Raw genomic sequence first — 17780 nt, forward strand, 5'->3', positions numbered from 1 at the left:
CTCAGTTTAGTTTCTGTTTCGATGACTTATCCTTCAGTGAGAGTGGGGTGTTGAAGTCTCCCACTATTATTGTGTGGGGATCGATGTGTGGTTTAAGGTTTTTAAGCAGATCTTTTACAAATGTGGGTGCCCTTGTATTGGGAGCATAGATGTTCAGAATTGTGATGTCATCTTGGTTGACTTTACCTTTGATGAGTATGAAGTGTCCTTCCTCATCCCTTTTGATTAATTTTGGTTGAAAGTCTATTTTGTTCGATATTAAAATGGCTACGCCTGCTTGCTTCTTGTGACCATTTGCTTGGAATATTTTTTCCAACCTTTTACCCTGAGGTAATGCCTATCGTTATGGGTGAGATATGTTTCTTGAATGCAGAAGAATGTTGGATCATGTTTATGCACCCATTCCATTAGTCTGTGTCTTTTTATTGGAGAATTGAGACCATTGATGTTGAGAGATATTAATGACCAGTGACTGTTAAGAGTCTTAATTTTGATGTTGTTTCCAGTCAAGCATTTGTGTAGTTGTGTTTTTGCCATGGTATAGTTATCTATTTCCTGAGTAGTTTTGGTTGTAGCTTGACCCTTTGGGATGGAGTTTTCCTTCTAGTACCTTCTGTAAAGCTGGATTTGTGGATAGGTACTGTTTGAATTTGTTTTTGTCATGGAATATTTTGTTTGCCCCATCAATGGTTATTGATAGTTTTGCTGGGTAAAGTAGTCTGGCCTGGCATCTGTGGTCTCTTAGGGTTTTCAGGATCTCTGTCCAGGCCCTTCTGGCTTTTATGGTCTCTGTTGAGAAGTCGGGTGTAATTCTGATAGGTTTGCCATTAAATGTTATTTGGCCCTTTTCCCTTGCAGCTTTTTAATATTTTTTCTTTGTTCTGTATGCTTTGTGTTTTGATTATTATGTGACGGGCAGTTTTTCTTTTCTGGTCAATTCTATTTGGTGTTCTGTAGGCCTCTTGTATGTTTATAGGCATCTCTTTCTTTAGATTGGGGAAATTTTCTTCTATGATTATATTGAGAATAGTTTCTGGGCCTTGGAGACTGATATCTTCTCTTTCTTCAATGCCTATTATCCTCAGATTTCTTCTTTTCATGGTGTCCTTAATTTCTTGGATGTTTTGTGTCAGGAGTTTTCCAGATTTGGCATTTTCCTTAATGGTTGCTTCAAGATCTGTGATTGTATCTTCTAGACCTGAGATTCGTTCTTCCATCTCTTGGATTCTGTTAGAAAAGCTCAGGACTGTGTCATTCGCCTTCTTCTCTGAGGTCTCACGTTCTCGTTTTTCTTCTGTCTGTGTGTTTATCATTGAATCCATTTTCGTCTTCAGATCTTGAATTGATTTTTTTTCATCTGATTGTTTGCATATGCCTGAATTTCTTCCATTGCTTCTTTATAGGTCTTCAGAGCTTGAACCGTTTTATTTATTTCTTCCATCTGGTTGTTTGCATTTTCCTGAAATTTTTCCAGTTCCACTCTATGTGCTTCTTTTATGTCTCTCACCTGTTTGGCTGCATCCTCTTGCATTTGATTACGAATTTTATTTGTTTCCTCCATTAATATCCTCATTACTAAGGATTTGAGGTCATTTTCTTGTATTTCCATTGTATTTGAGTTCTCTGGGTTGTTTTCTTTGGGATAGCTGGAAACTGGAGACGCCATGTTGTTTTGTTTTTTTTTTGTTTTTTTTTTGCATACACTTTTACGCTGTCCTTTAGACATCTTAGCGTCTTTGTTTTTGTTGGGTAGCTTCCAGAGTTGGATGGAGGGGGTCTGATGATAGATTCACTTGTTTTCTCATGATTTCCGTAGGCTGGAATCTCTGATACTTCACTGGTGTGGATGGCAGGAGGTTAGCCCTGTCATTTTGGACTCTCACAGCCAGTGATCCTCAGCTCCCCTGTGCTGTGGGTCCTGCAATTGTTCTGGGTCTCTGAATAAGCATTGGCTCAGGCCAAGGTATCCACAGCCTTCTGGGTTCCCTGCCAAGTCCAGCCAGGGACACTGGGCCTGAATTGTGCACTGAGCTCAGCTAGATTCTCAGGGCCTGAACCGTCTGCCGAGCTCAGCAAGGGATTCTGGGCCCAAAATGCACACGGGGTCCAGCCAGAATTTTTGGGCTGGGACTGTGCACCAAGCTCAGCTAGGGGCTTTTGGCCCAAAGTGTGTGCTGTGGTCAGTTATTGACTCAGGGCCCGAACCGTCCACCAAGCTCAGCCAGGAATTCTGGATTCAAACTGCACACTGTGTCCAACCAGAGTCTTAGAGCCGGGACTGTGTCAAAAGTTCCGCTAGTGTCTCTGGGCCCAAGCTGTCTGCCAAGCACAGTTAGGGACTCAGGCCCCAAACTGCACGCCAAGCTCCACCCGAGTCTCTGAGGCGGAACTGTGCACCAAGCTCAGCCAGGGACTCTGGACTCACACTGCACGCTGAATTCAGCCCAGGACTCTGGGCCTATACTGCATGGATAGTCCAACCAGAGTCTTGGAGCCACTGAGCCCGTGCGCACAGCTCAACTAGAGTCTCTGGACCCAATCTGCCCGGCAAGTCCAGCTAGGGCCTCTGGGCTGAATCTGCGTGCTGACCTCAGCCTGCGTCAGCGCCCCAGAACTGCCCACTGAGCTGAGCTAGTGTCTTGGGCAGAACTGCTCGTTGAGGTGAGCTGGCGCAGAGGGTGGAACCGACCGCTCTGCCCAGCCTGCATCACAGCCGGAGAACTGAGGCTGCGCTGAGCTGGCGCAGAGGGTGGAACCGAGCGCTGTGCCCAGCCTGTGTCGCAGCAGGGGAGCTGTGGCTGCGCTGAGCTAGTGCCTCAGGCAGAATTGCTTGCTGCGCTGAGCCAGCGTCTCCATGGCACTATGCACTGAGCTGAACCCGGGACTCTGGGGCTGAACTGTCTGCCAAGTCCAGTTTGGGTCACAAGGCACCATGGGACGCAAATCCTGTCCAGAGCCCCCTCTCCCGCAGCAACTCCCACCGGCCACCACACCAATCGCCTCCACCAGAAGGCTCAGAGCTGCAAACCTCAGCCACTGTCGCTGGTGCCACTGGTGCTGCTGCTGCCGCCGCTGCTGCTCCTCCGATCCGAGAAAATCCGTGCTCTTCTCATGTGCAGGGGCACGCAGGTCCTCTGCATCCTGGTCCCTCTGAACCGCGGATCACTCCTGCTGCCGTGGTGTGGGGACCTTGGTGTTCCTGGCTCAGAAATCTGTGCAATTCCCTGAATTGTTCACTGGAGCTTCCAAACACGGTCCACACTGCTCGCTGCCATCTTGGATCCCCTATAATTTTCTTTTTATGTTCAGTCTTTATGTGGTTGTGGTATCAGGTTAGTGGTGATTTATTTTAAAAATTTGAAACATTCTTTCAGTTTCTATTTAGTGGAATAATTTGAGGAGTGTTGGTATTAGTTTCTCTGTATAGGTACAGTGGAATTCTTTGCCAAATTCACTGACACTGTTTTTTGTTTGTTTGTTTGTTTGTTTTGTTTTTGTTATCGTTGCCAGGAGATTTTAGTTATTGTTTCTGTTTCACTTGGGTTTATGAATCTGTTTGAATTGATATTTCATCATAATTTAACGTTGACAGGTCACATATATCAAGAAATTAATCAGTTTATTTAGTTCTCCGATTTGGTGGAATAGAGATTTTAAAGTAAGTTCTTATGTGTCTATGAATTTCTTCAATGTTTGTTTTAATGACTCCCTTTCATCTCTAATGTATTTAATTCAGATTATCTCTTGGTCTTTCTTTTAGTTAACTTGGCTAAAAGTTGGTCAATTTACTAATTTTCTCAGAAAGCCAACTCTTTGTTTCATTGATTCTTTGAATTATACATTTGTTGTTCTACTTTTTTTTCATTCATTTCAGCTCTGAGTTTATTTCTTTCCAGCTATCCCTTTTGAGTATTTCTTCCTCCTCCTCTCCCTCCTCTCCCTCCCCTGTCCCCCTTCCTCCTCTTCCTCTTTCTTTTTCTTCCATCTTTCAAGTGTGGCTTTAAGTTACTAAGATGAGATATCTCCATTTTTTTTTTAAATGCAGGTGCTTGCGACTGTGAACTTGCCTCTTAGAGCTGTCTTGATTGTATCCCATAGGTTTGGGTATATTGTGATTTCATTCTCATTTTACATTATTATTTATTTTCATTTTCGTCTTGATTTTTGTCATGATCCCATTTTCATTCAGTAGTGAATTACTCAGTTTGTGCACTTTTGGCCGTTCCTATTGTTGTTTGTATTTAGCTTTAATCCATGATAATCAGGTAGGATACAGGGCGTTATTTCTCCTTGTATCTTAAATCCATTGAGACTTACTTTGTATCTTAGTACATGGTTGATTTTAGAGAAAGTTTCATTAGCTGCTGAGAAAAGTTATATTCTTTTGTGTTTGGCTAAAATGTTCTGTAGATGTCTGTTCAGCCCATTTGATTTACCACATTTTTAAAATCTAACGTTTCTTTGTTTAGTTTTTGTCTATTGGTGAGAATGAGATATTGAAGTTGCCCATGACTAAGTTGAAATATCCTCTGGGTAGACTTTTCCTTTGATGAGTGAGTCTTTCCCTATCTCTTTTGATTAGTTTTGTTTTGATGGTTGCTTTGCCTCATTTAAAAATGGCGACACCTGCTTGCATCTTAGGCCCATTCATTGGAATAATCCTTTCGTCCTTTACCCTGAGGTAATGTCTATCCGTGGTGGTGGAGTGTGTTTCTTGAATGCAGCAGAAAGATGAATCCTATTTTCTAATTCGCCATCTTACTCTGTGTCTTTTCATTGGGAAGTTGAGATCATTATTATTGATAGTCACTATTGGGGAGTATTTATTCATTCATATTATTTTGTTGTGTTTTTTCTCCCTCTTTTGATTTATTACTTACCATTGTTTATTTATTCTTTGTTTCCTCCAAAGTGTAGTTAAGTTTATCTTGACAGTGAAGCTTTCTCTCTCTGTAGTCTGTAGAACTGAATTGGTAAGAAGAAATTGTTTAAATTTATTTTTTATCATGGAATATTTTTCTCTTTCCATAAATTGTGATTGATCCTTTGCTGGGTATAGTAATTTGGGCTGGTGTCTGTGCTCTCTCAGAGCTTGTGGGACATATTTCCAGGCTTTTCTAGCTTTCAGTGTCTCCTTTGAAAACCTGGTGTTATTCTAATGTCCCTTCATTTATATGTGACTTGAGGCTTTTAGCATTATTTAGTGTTTTGATTATTGTGTGTTACGGAGATTTTCCTTTCTGGATCTGTCTAGTTGGTGTTCTGACTGCTTCCGCCCTTATGCTAATACTTTCCAATATATAGATCCTTAGAAAATGCACCCATGTTAGCAGAAGGAAGGAAATAAGATGAGAAGAACAATAGAGAAAAAATGAATTTGAAGTGTTTTTAAGAAGCTCATAGAATAAAATGTCCCCGCTGGCTGGTGGTGGCAGCGCACACCTTTAACCCCAGCACTCAGGAGGCAGAGGCAGGCAGATCTCTGTGAGTTTGAGGCCAGCCTGGTCTACAGAGTGATTCCAGGACAGCTAGGGATACAGAGAAACCCTGTCTCAAAAAAACTTAAAAAAAGAAAGAAAGAAAGAAAGAAAGAAAGAAAGAAAGAAAATATCCCCAATCTAAAGAAAGATACCTATCATGGGATGGGAAGCACATATTTTATTTTCTCTTACTAACACATAAGAAACACTTATTTATCAATATATTATAATTTTAATTAAAATTTTTATTTTTGAGACTGTTGTAATGAGTATTGTATTTACATAATTTCCACTGCCCCTCTCTATCCTGCAATTCCTCCTGTGTTAGCCTCTCCCTTCAAATTCATGACCACTTCCTCTTTAAATGAATATGTAAGTATGTACCTACATGTGCACACATGCATAAACATGTACACATTTTTACACGAACACGCACACACAACTGATTCGTCTGCCTAAAGCCCTTTGTCTAGAGGTTAAGCATTATCATGACTCCCCATCCACACCGGCATGCCAACTGGTGTGGCCATTGTGTTACTCTTGTTTATGCAACTATCCTGTTGAGATTTCATGTGTGTAACATCCCTGCTGTGTTTAGAAGTCAGTGTTTCTCATCTGGCTACAAATACTCAAAGTATAGTCATATCAGAATTAGCCTCTGGGTTATTTACATTTAAAAGTAAGGGTTGCTGTCATTTTCTTTGATATTTGAAATCTAGATACTCATAAGAGATAGGATTTTTTGTTTAGTATACTGAATGATTGTTTTTATGCAGTTATTTATGAGATACCAAAAGAAAGTCCTGCACCAGAAGATAAAGATTTGCTGTCAGCTCTCCAAGTGCCTCCAGGGACGCGACTTACTGACAGAGGGAAACGAAAATGTGAGCACAGTCACAGAGAACTTTGACTAAATTATTATAAGCTAAACACAACTACAAGACACTTTTCCTTGGATCACAATTATTTATATGAGAATACATTTTATAGCTTTATTCTAATAATTTCTAATTAAATAGTCTAATATAATTAAATTTCATTCTTCAACAGCTCCATGTACATGAGTATATAGAAAGAGATGACAGAGAGGTAGCATTCTAATTACTACTCTCTCCCTTCCCTTCCATCCCTATCACACCCACCCTCATCTCTACCGCTCCCTTTCCCATAATCATGACTTAGAATGTTTTCATCTAAATATACAGACATCAAAACACCCAGAGAACTAAAATACAAGCATTGACACCTTTTGGCTGCCATTTGTATGGTCGGTGACCGCTCTGAAGTTTGCTCTCTGCACACAAGAAAACTCCTTGCACACTCCCCATTTAATTGGCACTGTCTTTTTGCTGTATAGTTCATGAATTTAGCTTTGTGTTCCTCTTTCTGAAACACCAGACAAATGGGACGGTTTTGACTACCCAGAAGACTCATCATAAATCTATTTCTCTTTAGCACTTTTTATCGCTGCAAAAACACCTGATGTCAATAATTTAATTTCAAGAACAAAATCTGAAATGGAGAATCTTGACGCCACCAAATATGAGAGCGTGTTTAGTAAGTAATTATTAAATATTACAAAGGTGTTTTCAACTGAATTCAGGATAACTCTGTCCATCCTTTTATAGTTATACCAATAGTTATGTCAGGGTTTTATTTTATAATGTAATTTATCCATACTTACTGTTCTTTATTGATTATTTGCCTGTGTTTACTATATTCAATTGTTAACTTTTCTACTAACCCTGGCATACAGAAACTTACTTTAGTTCTAATTAAAGACACACTGTCTTACCACTTCTGCAGTTAAATGTTTGTTAGACTTAAAAACTGTTATGTCTTCTGTTCAGGAAGTTCTACTTTTAAAAAACATGTTTTTATGATATATCATTTTCTATCTTAGCAATATAATCTTCCCACACATTTATGGCTTTTCCACATGCCCTTTATCATGCATACAATGATAGTGGTGTATTTTTTCAAATACAACTAGCTGTCTTTTAATTAGTACTTGTGACTAATTTAATTTAGTTACTTCTTATTTTAAAGTTTAAGTATGTTTTTGTGTGTTGACTTTTAAAAATCTAGTTTATTACTCTTTTAATGCTGTATAGTTTTATAACATCATATATTTTCCCATAGGCATATAATGACAAATATTTTAAACTTTGATAATATTGTCTTAATACACTAAGAAAACTAGATAATGCACTATCTACCTGTGCATCTGAAAACTAACACAATGTTTATAGTTCAGGTAGACCATCTCCTTTATTAGTTTATTGTCACAAAGTACAAAATTCCTTATGTCTGAAGAAATGAGGCAAAATTACCTTGAGTAATTAATGTGTTATGAATTTAGCACTTATACAACAGGTATGCCTTCGATTCTGAGCTTTAACAGCCTTTTTTCCTTGTAGTCCCAAGAACAGAGGAAGAGTAGATAAAAATATTGTGCCAGATGCTAAAAGCCACTAGAAGAAATTATAGTGAATATAATTGTATTACCTGTTCTGAGCAGGTGGTTTCACTACGTGTGCACCGCCTTGCCCTTTCAGGAACTCGCATTAGGCTGTGTTGTTTAACTTGCTCTGTTTTCATTGCCTTGGGCTTTGTGTTAGTTTTGACATTAACTGTAAGGTGTGTATTCTTGTACCTTCTATTTAGGCTTTACATATTTCTTCTTACAGTTCTATTTAGTTTACAATACTTCTTATGTTATTGGTATCTACCACATAAAAATTCTCATATTTCTTGCAAACTCATCTTTTTCTCTTTCTCATATCAATAAAACTACGTTATATTTATTCTTTTTAGAGGAGACTACTGAACCCAGGGCCTCAGATATGATAGGTAGTCTCTGATATTGAGCTACTTCCAGCCTAATTTATTCACCAGTACATTCATAATGTGTAATTCTTACATATTTTCTATTATTGTAAATAGTTTACAGTTAGGTTGTGCATAAATACAATGTAGCCTCCACTGTTTGCCCCTCACATGTGTACACAAACACATACACATGCACAGATACACAGTGTAAAGCTTTTAAAAGAGGGAGAACTCATAGACATACAAAACTGTCTTCATGGAGTAATGGTCCGCCCTTGCGTTTTCTCAGTAAAAGCACTGTTGTAGTTCTTATATTTAGTATCATTGTTTGATTTATTCGGAATTACAACACAACACTGTAAGAACACAATCTTAATGCTATCACTACTAGGAAGTCCGATATTCTATTATGGCCTCTTCATTTTATTTTTGTTGTATTATTATCACCACATGCATTGACGTCGTCTGCCTTCCTTCTACCCTTGTCCTTCAGCACTGCTTCCTCCCCAGTCCTCTTCTACTTTTAAGTAATGTCTTTCTTAATTTCCACTCATGACATAGCATGTAGATTTATGACCCTTGTCTTTCTGTGCTTAGCTTACTTCCTGGACATGATGTCCTCCTGCTCCATGTATTTTTCTGCAAAATGCAAGATTCCAATATACACCATATAGCCTTTATCCATCTGCACTGTCATCTGTACTGGTGATAGGTTCCTATGCTGTTTTTCTAACCTTATCAATAACAAACATGTCCAACTATGTCTCTGTCTTTGATTTTGCTACATCTGGGTACATACTGGGAAGTAAATTGGTTGGATCGTATCATTCTGCTTACAACTTTCTGAGTAAATGCAATTCCATTTCCCACAGTGGACGCATCAGTTTTTATCCCCATCAACGGCTCTCAAGGGTTCTTTTCTCTCAGGTACTTCCTCAGTGGTGTCTGCTTTATCACAGCCATTCTGATGTATCTCATTATGGTTGTGATTTGCGTTTCCCTAATAGCTAACATTACAGAGTTTGTTCATGTATTGACTATTTGTATTTCTTTTAGAGTCTGTCTATAGTGGCTATTTTCATTTGAATTCTTTAATTTCTGTGTTAGGACCTTTTATGTTTGTTTGTTTTTTAGCTGACAGCTGGCAAAGATTTTATCCCTTTCTGTAGGCTGCTTTTTCACTATGATGATTATTCTCTGGAAAGGCTTGTGGGTTTGGTAGGCTCCCACATGTTAGCTTTGTTTTGTTTACTGTGATCTTGGAATCTTATTGAGAAAATTATTGCTTGTATCAATATTTGAAAGTTGTTTCCCATCTTCCTCAGCACTTTCTGTTTCAAGCCTTCTGTCTAGGTTTTTTACTCATTTTGAGTTGATTTTTATCCAGGGTGAGATGAGTTGAGTTTCATTCTCTTTGTGTAGATGTTTTCCTATCACCCTTTATAAGATGCTGAGCTTTTTCCAGGATGGGTTTTTTTGGCACTTTGGGGGACTATCACTTAGCTGTGGACATATTTCTAGGTTCTTTATTTATTCCACTGGTCTATGTATCTGTTGTTCCTCTTTTAATGTCAATTCAGTGTTATTTTGTAATAGATCTGTAGTATTTTTAAATTTTTATTTATTTATTCACTTTACACCCCAGTCATAGCATCCCCTCTTCTCCTCCCAGTCCCACCCTCCCTCCCTTCCCTTATTCCTCAGAAAAGGGAAGCCTCCCTCACCCACCCACATACACCATCTTATCAAGTCACATCAGGATTGAGTTCATCTTATTTTCCTTTGGCCTGGCAAGGCAGTTCCATCAGGGAAAAGTTATCAAAAAGCAGGCAACAGAGTCCATGCCAGAGACAGCTCCTACTACCCTTACTAGTGGCTCACATGAAGCCTGAGCTGCCCATTGGCTACATCTATGTAGAGGACCTAGGTCCAGTTCATACATGGTCCTTGGTTGGTGCTTTAGACTCCACAGGCCCCTCTAGGCCCTGGTGAGTTGGCTCTGTTGGTCTTCCGGGGAGCTGTTGCCACTTCTACACCATTATATCCTCCCCTCCACATTTCCACTAGACTCTCTATACTTTGCCCAATGTTTTGCTCGAGTCTCAGGATCTGTTTTGAACCACTGCTAGGTGGAGCCTCTCAGAGGACAATTCTGGTAGGCTCCTGTCTGCAAGTATAGCTGAGTATCATTAATAGTGTCAGGGACTGGCTCTCTTCCATAGGGTGGGCCTGGGATTTGGCCGTGCATTGGTTGGACATTACCTCAATCTCTCTATTACCTCTACCTGCTCTATCTTTATGCCTGCATATCTTGTAGGCAGGGTAAATTTTGGATCAAAGTTTTTGTGGGTATATTGGTGTTCTCTTCCCTCTACTAGGAGTCTTATCTAGTTAGAGGGTGTCCTCTTCAGACACTATGACCCCTGCTACTAGGAGTCTCAGCTGGATCCCCCTCATATCTTTCCAGAGACCTATTCTGACTTAAGTCTCCAGCTTGTCAACAGAGATGCCCGCACCCACAGTTTTCTTTCTGTAGGCATTCTGTTCCCCCATCCTGACTTTCCCCAGGTCTGATCTCCACCCTTACTTCTCTCTGTGTTCCCTCTCCTACCTTGTCCCTCTCTTCAATGACAACCTCTACATATTCTATTTTCCCTTCTGAGGGAGGTTTAAGCATCCTCCTTGTTTCTTATCTTCTATGCGGCTGTGTATTGTGGTATGTTTATTTGTAGAGGAATGTTAATTCAGAACATGGCTTTTCTGGCAAGAGATCACATCCAGTGTGATCCATCTGGCAAGAGAGCATATCCAAAGATCTTCCAGGTCTGTGTGGTCAGCTGGAATACAAACACGCCTTTAATCCAGGACACAGAGGCAAGCAGACCTGAGTTCAAGGCCAGCCTGGTATAGAGCAAGTGTCAGGTAAAGAAAATCTTAGATCCAGGCATGGTGACACATGTCTTTTTTTATATACTTTTATTTTATTACACATATATAAAACAAACTACATACAGCAAGGAGATCCATGTGATAATCATGAGAATAATGAGTTCTAGACATGTTACATTCATAGTGACTTGGCCATCTGCATTCATCTCGTTTGAAGTGTCTTTCCTGTCTTGTTGGGTCTAAATTTATGAATGTGATTCAATATCCATCCTATCTCAACTCTAATCACTTAACTTCTTTATCTTGATCTAAAATGATCTTTTCCCCTAACCAGCTAAACTTGGTTATAAAACTATACTATCTTGTCTTCAATGCCCCTCAGAGACTTGAGAAGGAATAAAACTTAAATTCCTGAGTGAACCAGCAGTGTGGGTTAGCAGCTCCCAAAATGTACAAATTGACTTTTTGTACAAAATGTACAAATTGACAGTTTACTGCCTGACCAGTCACCCAATACACTTTATAACGTTGGAGCCTCATCTTCAGCTTTCTGGTCTAATATTTCTGCCAGACTTGTTCACAGGGCAGGAACTACTGAGGACTTGTTTACCCTGACTTGGCTGAATCCATCTGACCCAGGCCTTTTTTTGGTTGGGAGACTTTTGATGACTGCTTCTATTTTCTTAGGGGATATAGAGCTGTTTAATTTGTTTGCCTGGTCTTGATTCAACTTTGGTAAGTGGAATTTATCAAGAAAATTGTCCATATCCTTTAGATTTTCAAATTTTGTGGCATATAGGCTTTTGAAGTAAGATCTAATGATTCTTTGCATTTCCTTGGTATCCATTGTTATGTCTCCTTTTTCATTTCTGATTTTGTTAATTTGGGTACTCTTCCTTTGTCTTTTAGTTAATTTGGCTAAGGGTTTGTCTATCTTGTTGATTTTTCTCAAATAACCAGCTCTTGGTTTTGTTTATTCTTTGTATTGTTTTCTATGTTCCTAATTTATTGATTTAAGCCATGAGTTTGATTATTTCTAGTCAACTACTTCTCTTGGGTATGTCTGGTTTTTTTTTCCCAAGAGTTTTCAGGTATTCCATTAAGTTGCTGTTTGTGATGTCTCTAATTTCTTTATGAAGGCACCCAGTGCTATGAACTTTCCTCTTATCACTGTTTTCATTGTGTCCCAAAGGTTTGGATATATTGTGCCTTCATTTTCACTGAATTCTAGAAAGTCTTTAATTTCTTTCTTTACTTCATCCCTGACTCAGTTGTTATTGATTAGAACATTATTCAGTTTCCATGTGTTTATAGGCTTTTTGTTAGTTCTATTATTGTTGATGTTCAGCTTTAGGCCATTGTAGTCTGATAAGATGCAGAGGATTATTTGAATTTTTTGTATTGATTGAGGCTTGTTTTGTGGCCAATCATATGGTCTAATTTGGAGAAGGTTCAATGTGGCATGGAGAAAAAGGTATAATCTTTTCTGCTTGGGTAAAAAGTTCTATGGATGTCTGTTAGGCCTGTTTGATTCATGACCTCTGTTAGCTGATTATTTCTCTATTTAATTTCTGCCTTGAGGTCTCCTATTGTTATTGTGTTAGGATCAATGTGTGATTTAAACTTTAAAATTATTTCTTTTACGAATGCAGGTGCTCTAGTATTTGGGACATAGATATTTAGGATTGTAATGTCCTCTTGGTAGATTTTTCCTTTGATTAGAATAAAGTGTCCTTCTCAATCTGTCTTGATAAATTTTAATTGAAAGTCTACATGAAAAGATATTAGAATGCTTCCTGGGTCCATTTGCTTGGAAAATCTTTTTCCAGCTCTTTACTCTCAGATAATGTCTATATTTGTTGCTGTGATGTGTTTCTTGAATGCAGCAGCATGATGGATATTGCTTTTGCATGCATTTTGCTAGCCTGTGTCTTTTTACTGGGAAGATGAGGACATTGATGCTATTAGTGACCAATGGTTCTTGGATCCCTTTATTGTGGAGTTAGTGGTGATTATGTGTGGCAGTGTGTGTTTTGGTTTTTCTGATGTGAGAATATCTCTATACTGCATTTTATTGAGTGTGGCTGACCTCATTGCAATGTAGTTTTCCTCCTACTATTTCCTGTGGAGCTGAGATGGAGTTTAGATACCATTTAAATTTGATTTTGTCATGGAATATCTTGCTTTCTCCATCTACATGATTGAAATTTTTACTGGATATAGTAGTCTGTGGTCTCTTAGTGTCTGGATGACCTCAGCACAGGCCCTTCTGGCTTCCATGATTTCTGTTGAAAAGTCAGATGTAATTCTAATGGATCTGCCTTTATATGTTACTTGGCCTTTTCCACTTGCTGCCTTTAATATCTTTTCTTTGTTCTGCAGATTTAGTGTTTGATTATTATGTGGCAGGAGGAATTTCTTTTCTGGTCTAGCATATTTGGTGTTCTGTAGGCCTCTTGTATGTTTAAGGATATCTCTTTCTTTAGGTTGGGAAATTTTTCTTCTATGATTTTCTTCTTTTTATTTAATTAATTTATTCAGATTATTTATAAATTGTTATCCCATCACTTGTATCCTTCCATTCCTCCCTCCCTCCCACGTTCACCCTATTCTTTTCCCCTAGTCTATGACTGAGGGGGACCTCCTCCCCCACTATATGGTCATAGGCTATCAAGTCTCATCTTGGTAGCCTGCTTATTCTTTCTCTGAGTGGCACTAGGCCTCCCCACCTAGGGGAAGTGGTCAAATATGAGGCACCAGAGTTCATGTCAGAGTCAGTCCCTACTCTCCACTCAACTGTGGAGAATGTCCTATCCATTGGCTAGATCAGAGTAGGGGTTCAATGTTTGCTGCTTGTATTGTCCTTGGTTGGTGCAGTACTTTGAGGTTTCTAGGACCCTCTGGATCCTTCTATTTCCCCATTCTCCTATATTTCTCTCACCTAGAGTCCCAATAGTATGTCCTCACATGCATTCCAATCTCCTGGTAAGTGAAGACTTTCATGGACATGCCTTTTGGGCTAGTGTCCAATTATAAGTGAGTATATACCATGTGACTCTTTCTGTTTCGAAGTTAACTGACTCAGTATGATCATTTCTAGTTCCATCCATTTATCCACAAATTTTGGGATTTCCTTGTTTTTAATAGCTGAGTACTATTCCATGGTGTAAATGAACCACAGTTTGTTTGTTTTTTTTTTTTATCCATTCTTCAACTGAGGGACATTTAGGCTGTTTCCAGGTTCTGGCTATTATGAAAAAGGCTGCTACGAACATGGTTGAGCATATGTCCTTGTTGTGTGGTGGAGCATCTTCTGGGTATATTCCAAGGAGTGGAATAGCTGGGTCTTGAGAAAGCCCTATTCCCAGTTTTCTGAGAAGGCACCAGATAGATTTCCAAAGTGGTTGTACAAGTTTGCATTCCCACCAGGAATGAAGGAGTGTTCCTCTTTCTCCACATCCTCGCCAGCATATAGTGTCACTTGATTCTTTATCTTAGCCATTCTGATGGAATCTGGAGTCATTTTGATTTGCATTTCCCTGATGACTAAGGAGGTTGAGCATTTCTTTAAGTGTTTCTCAGCCATTCAATATTCCTCTGTTGAGAAATCTCTGTTTAGTTCTGAGCCCCATTTCTCAACTGGGTTATTTGGTTTGGTAGTGTTTAATTTCTTGAGTTCTTTATATATTTTGGATATTAGACCTTTGTCAGATGTAGGGTTGGTGAAGATCTTTTCCCAGTCTGTAGGCTGTCGCTTTGTTCTATTGACAGTGTCTCCTGCCTTACAGAAGCTTCTCAGCCTCATGAGGTCCCATTTATTGATTGTTGATGTTAAGACCTGGGCTATTGGTGCTCTGTTCAGGAAGTTGTCTCCTGTGCCAGTTGTGTTCAAGGCTCTTCCCTATTTTTTCTTCTAACTGGTTTAGTGTCTCTGGTTTTATGTTGAGGTCTTTAATCCACTTGGATCTGAGTATTGTGCATGGTGATAAATATGGGTCCAACTGCATTTTTCTACATCCAGTTAGACCAGCACCATTTGTTAAAGATGCTATCCTTTTTCCATTGAATAGATTTGGCGTCTTTGTCAAAAATAAAGTGACCATATGTTTTTGGATTCATTTTTCGGTCTTCGATTTGATTCCATTGATCAACCAGCCTATTGCTGTGCCAGTACAATAATTACTGTTGCTCCATAGCACAGCTTGAGATCAGGTATAGAGACTCCTCTGGAGGGTCTTTTACTGTATAGGATTCTTTTAGCTATTCTGTGTTTTTTGTTTTTCCATGTGAAGTTGAGAATTGATCTTTCAATGTCTTTAAAAATTTTGTATGTATTTTGATAGGGATTACATTGAAATGTAAATTGCTTTTGGTAAGATGGCCATTTTTACTATGTTAATTCTCCTGATCCACGAACAAGGGAGATCTTTCCATCTTCTGATGTCATCTTCAATCTCTTTCTTCAGAGGTTTGAAGTTTTTTTTCGAACAAGTCCTTCACTTGCTTTGTTAGAGTTACTCCTAGATATTTTATATTGCTTGTGGCTCTCATGAAGTGTGTAGTTTCCCTAATTTCTTCCTCTGCATTATTGTCATTTGTACATAGGAAAGCTACTGACTTTTTTGAGTTAATTTTGTATCCATTTATTTTGTTGGAGGTGTTTATCAGCTGTAGGAGTTCTCTTGTGGAATTTTGAGGGTCACTCATGTACACTATCATATCATCTGCAAATAAGGATAATTTGACTTCCTCCTTTCCCATATTTGATCACCTTTTGTTATCTTATTGCTCTGGCTAGAACTTCGAGTACTATATTGAAGAGATATGGAGAAAGTGGGCAGCCTTGCCTGGTCCCAGATTTTAGAGGAATTTCCTTGAGTATCTCTCCATTTAGTTTGATGTTGGCTAATGGCTTGATGTATATAGCCTTTATTATGTTTAGGTATGTGCCTTGTATCCCTGATCTCTTCACAACTTTAACCATGAATAGGTGTTGGATTTTGTCAAATGCTTTTTCTGCATCTAAGGAGATGATCATGTGGTTTTTTTCTTTCAGTTTGTTTATATAATGTATTACATTGATAAATTTCCATATATTAAACCATCCCTGCATGCCTGGAATAAAGCCTACCTGGTCATGGTGAATGATATCTTTGATATGTTCTTGTATTCAGTTTGCCACTATCTTATTGAGTATTTTTTTCCGTCAATGTTCATAAGAGAAATTGTTCTGAAATTCTCTTTTTTTGTTGGGTCTTTGTGAGGCTTAGGTATCAATGTGACTATGGCCTCATAGAATGAATTTGGTAATGTTCCATCATTTCTATCTTTTGGAGTAGCTTGAAGAGTATTGGTATTAGCTCCTCTTTGAAGGTCTGTTAGAATTGTGTGCTGAAACCATCTGGCCCTGGGCTTTTTGGTTGGGAGGCTATTACTGACTGCTTCCATTTCTGTAGGAGAAATAGGACTATTTACTTTGTTTATCTGATCTTGATTCAATTTTGGCAAGTGGAATGGATCAAGAAAATTGTCCATTTCCCTTAGATTTTCAAATTTTGTGGCATATATACCTTTAAGTAGGATCTTATGATTCTTTGTATTTCTTCAGTGTCTGTTGTTATGTCTCCCTTTTCATTTCTGATTTTGTTAGTTTGGATAGTGTCTCTCTGCCTTTTAGTTAGTTGGGCTAATGGTTTGTCTATCTTGTTGATTTTCTTAAAGAACCAGCTCCTGATTTTGTAGATTCTGTGAATTGTTCTCTTTGCTTCTAATTTATTGATTTCAGCCCTGAGTTTGATTACTTCCAGACATCAACCCCTCTTGGGTGTTTCTGCTTCTTTTTTCTAGGGCTTCCAGGATGTCTTAAATTTCTTTATAAAGACATTTAGTGCTTTGAATTTTCCTCTTAGCTGTTTCATAGATAAAACCACTTTCAATCAAGGCCCCAAGACAGGCCAGTAATTGACTTTTTAAGTGTGTGCCCTACCTTTCAGATCTGTCCTACAGACTATATAGTTTATAAAAACTGTAAGAAGTGCCTCTACTCTGTGCTAATAACCATTTGCCATAATGTCAAACAAGCAAGCAGAGATGTAGCTGCAATCATGCCTCAAAGAACAGTGGGCGTCAGTCTCCCACAGTAGAAGGTCCGCAACATGTTTTTGGTTGTAGCCCTGCTCAAAGATAACAACTTTCTTGTAATATATAGATAAGTACTATTAAGAATTTCACATGGGCAGGCAGGCGATGGTGGCACACACCTCTAATCTCAGCACTCGGGAGGCAGAGGCAGGCAGATTGCTGTGAGTTCAAGGGAAGCCTGGTCTAAAAAGTTAATCCAGGACAGCCAAGGCTACAAAGAGAAACCCTATCTCAAAAAACAAACAAAAAATACTGAAAGCTTACAATGTTGCCAGCCTGGTCTACACAGCGAGCCCAAGACAGCCAAGGCTAACACAGAGAGACCCTGTCTCAAAAACAAAAACAAAAACAAAAAGACAAGCAAACAAAAAAAGAATTTCACATAGGGAAATAAAAGTGCAAGGTGCTAACATGTCTCACCACAGCTGGGTCTCTTTC

The 17780-nt window shown here is 38.9% G+C and overlaps 1 protein-coding gene across 5 annotated transcripts in view; it reads left to right on the forward strand.

The window, feature by feature from the left end:
• CCDC7 (coiled-coil domain containing 7) overlaps window positions 1-17780 on the forward strand; it is a 171496-nt gene that overhangs the window by 60853 nt on the left and 92863 nt on the right. For all 5 annotated transcript variants that reach the window (XR_014774283.1, XM_084756142.1, XM_084756143.1 and 2 more), the window contains 2 exons: window positions 6257-6364; window positions 6936-7037. Coding sequence is in view for 4 of the 5 variants with exons in the window: in XM_084756142.1 (XP_084612268.1) it covers window positions 6257-6364; window positions 6936-7037 (210 nt within the window). In the remaining variant the exon portion in view is untranslated. The remainder of the gene's footprint in view (window positions 1-6256; window positions 6365-6935; window positions 7038-17780) is intronic.

This window comes from Acomys minous (genome assembly GCF_964271855.1).
Source record: "Acomys minous genome assembly, chromosome: 14".
NCBI classification, from domain to species: domain Eukaryota; kingdom Metazoa; phylum Chordata; class Mammalia; order Rodentia; family Muridae; genus Acomys; species Acomys minous.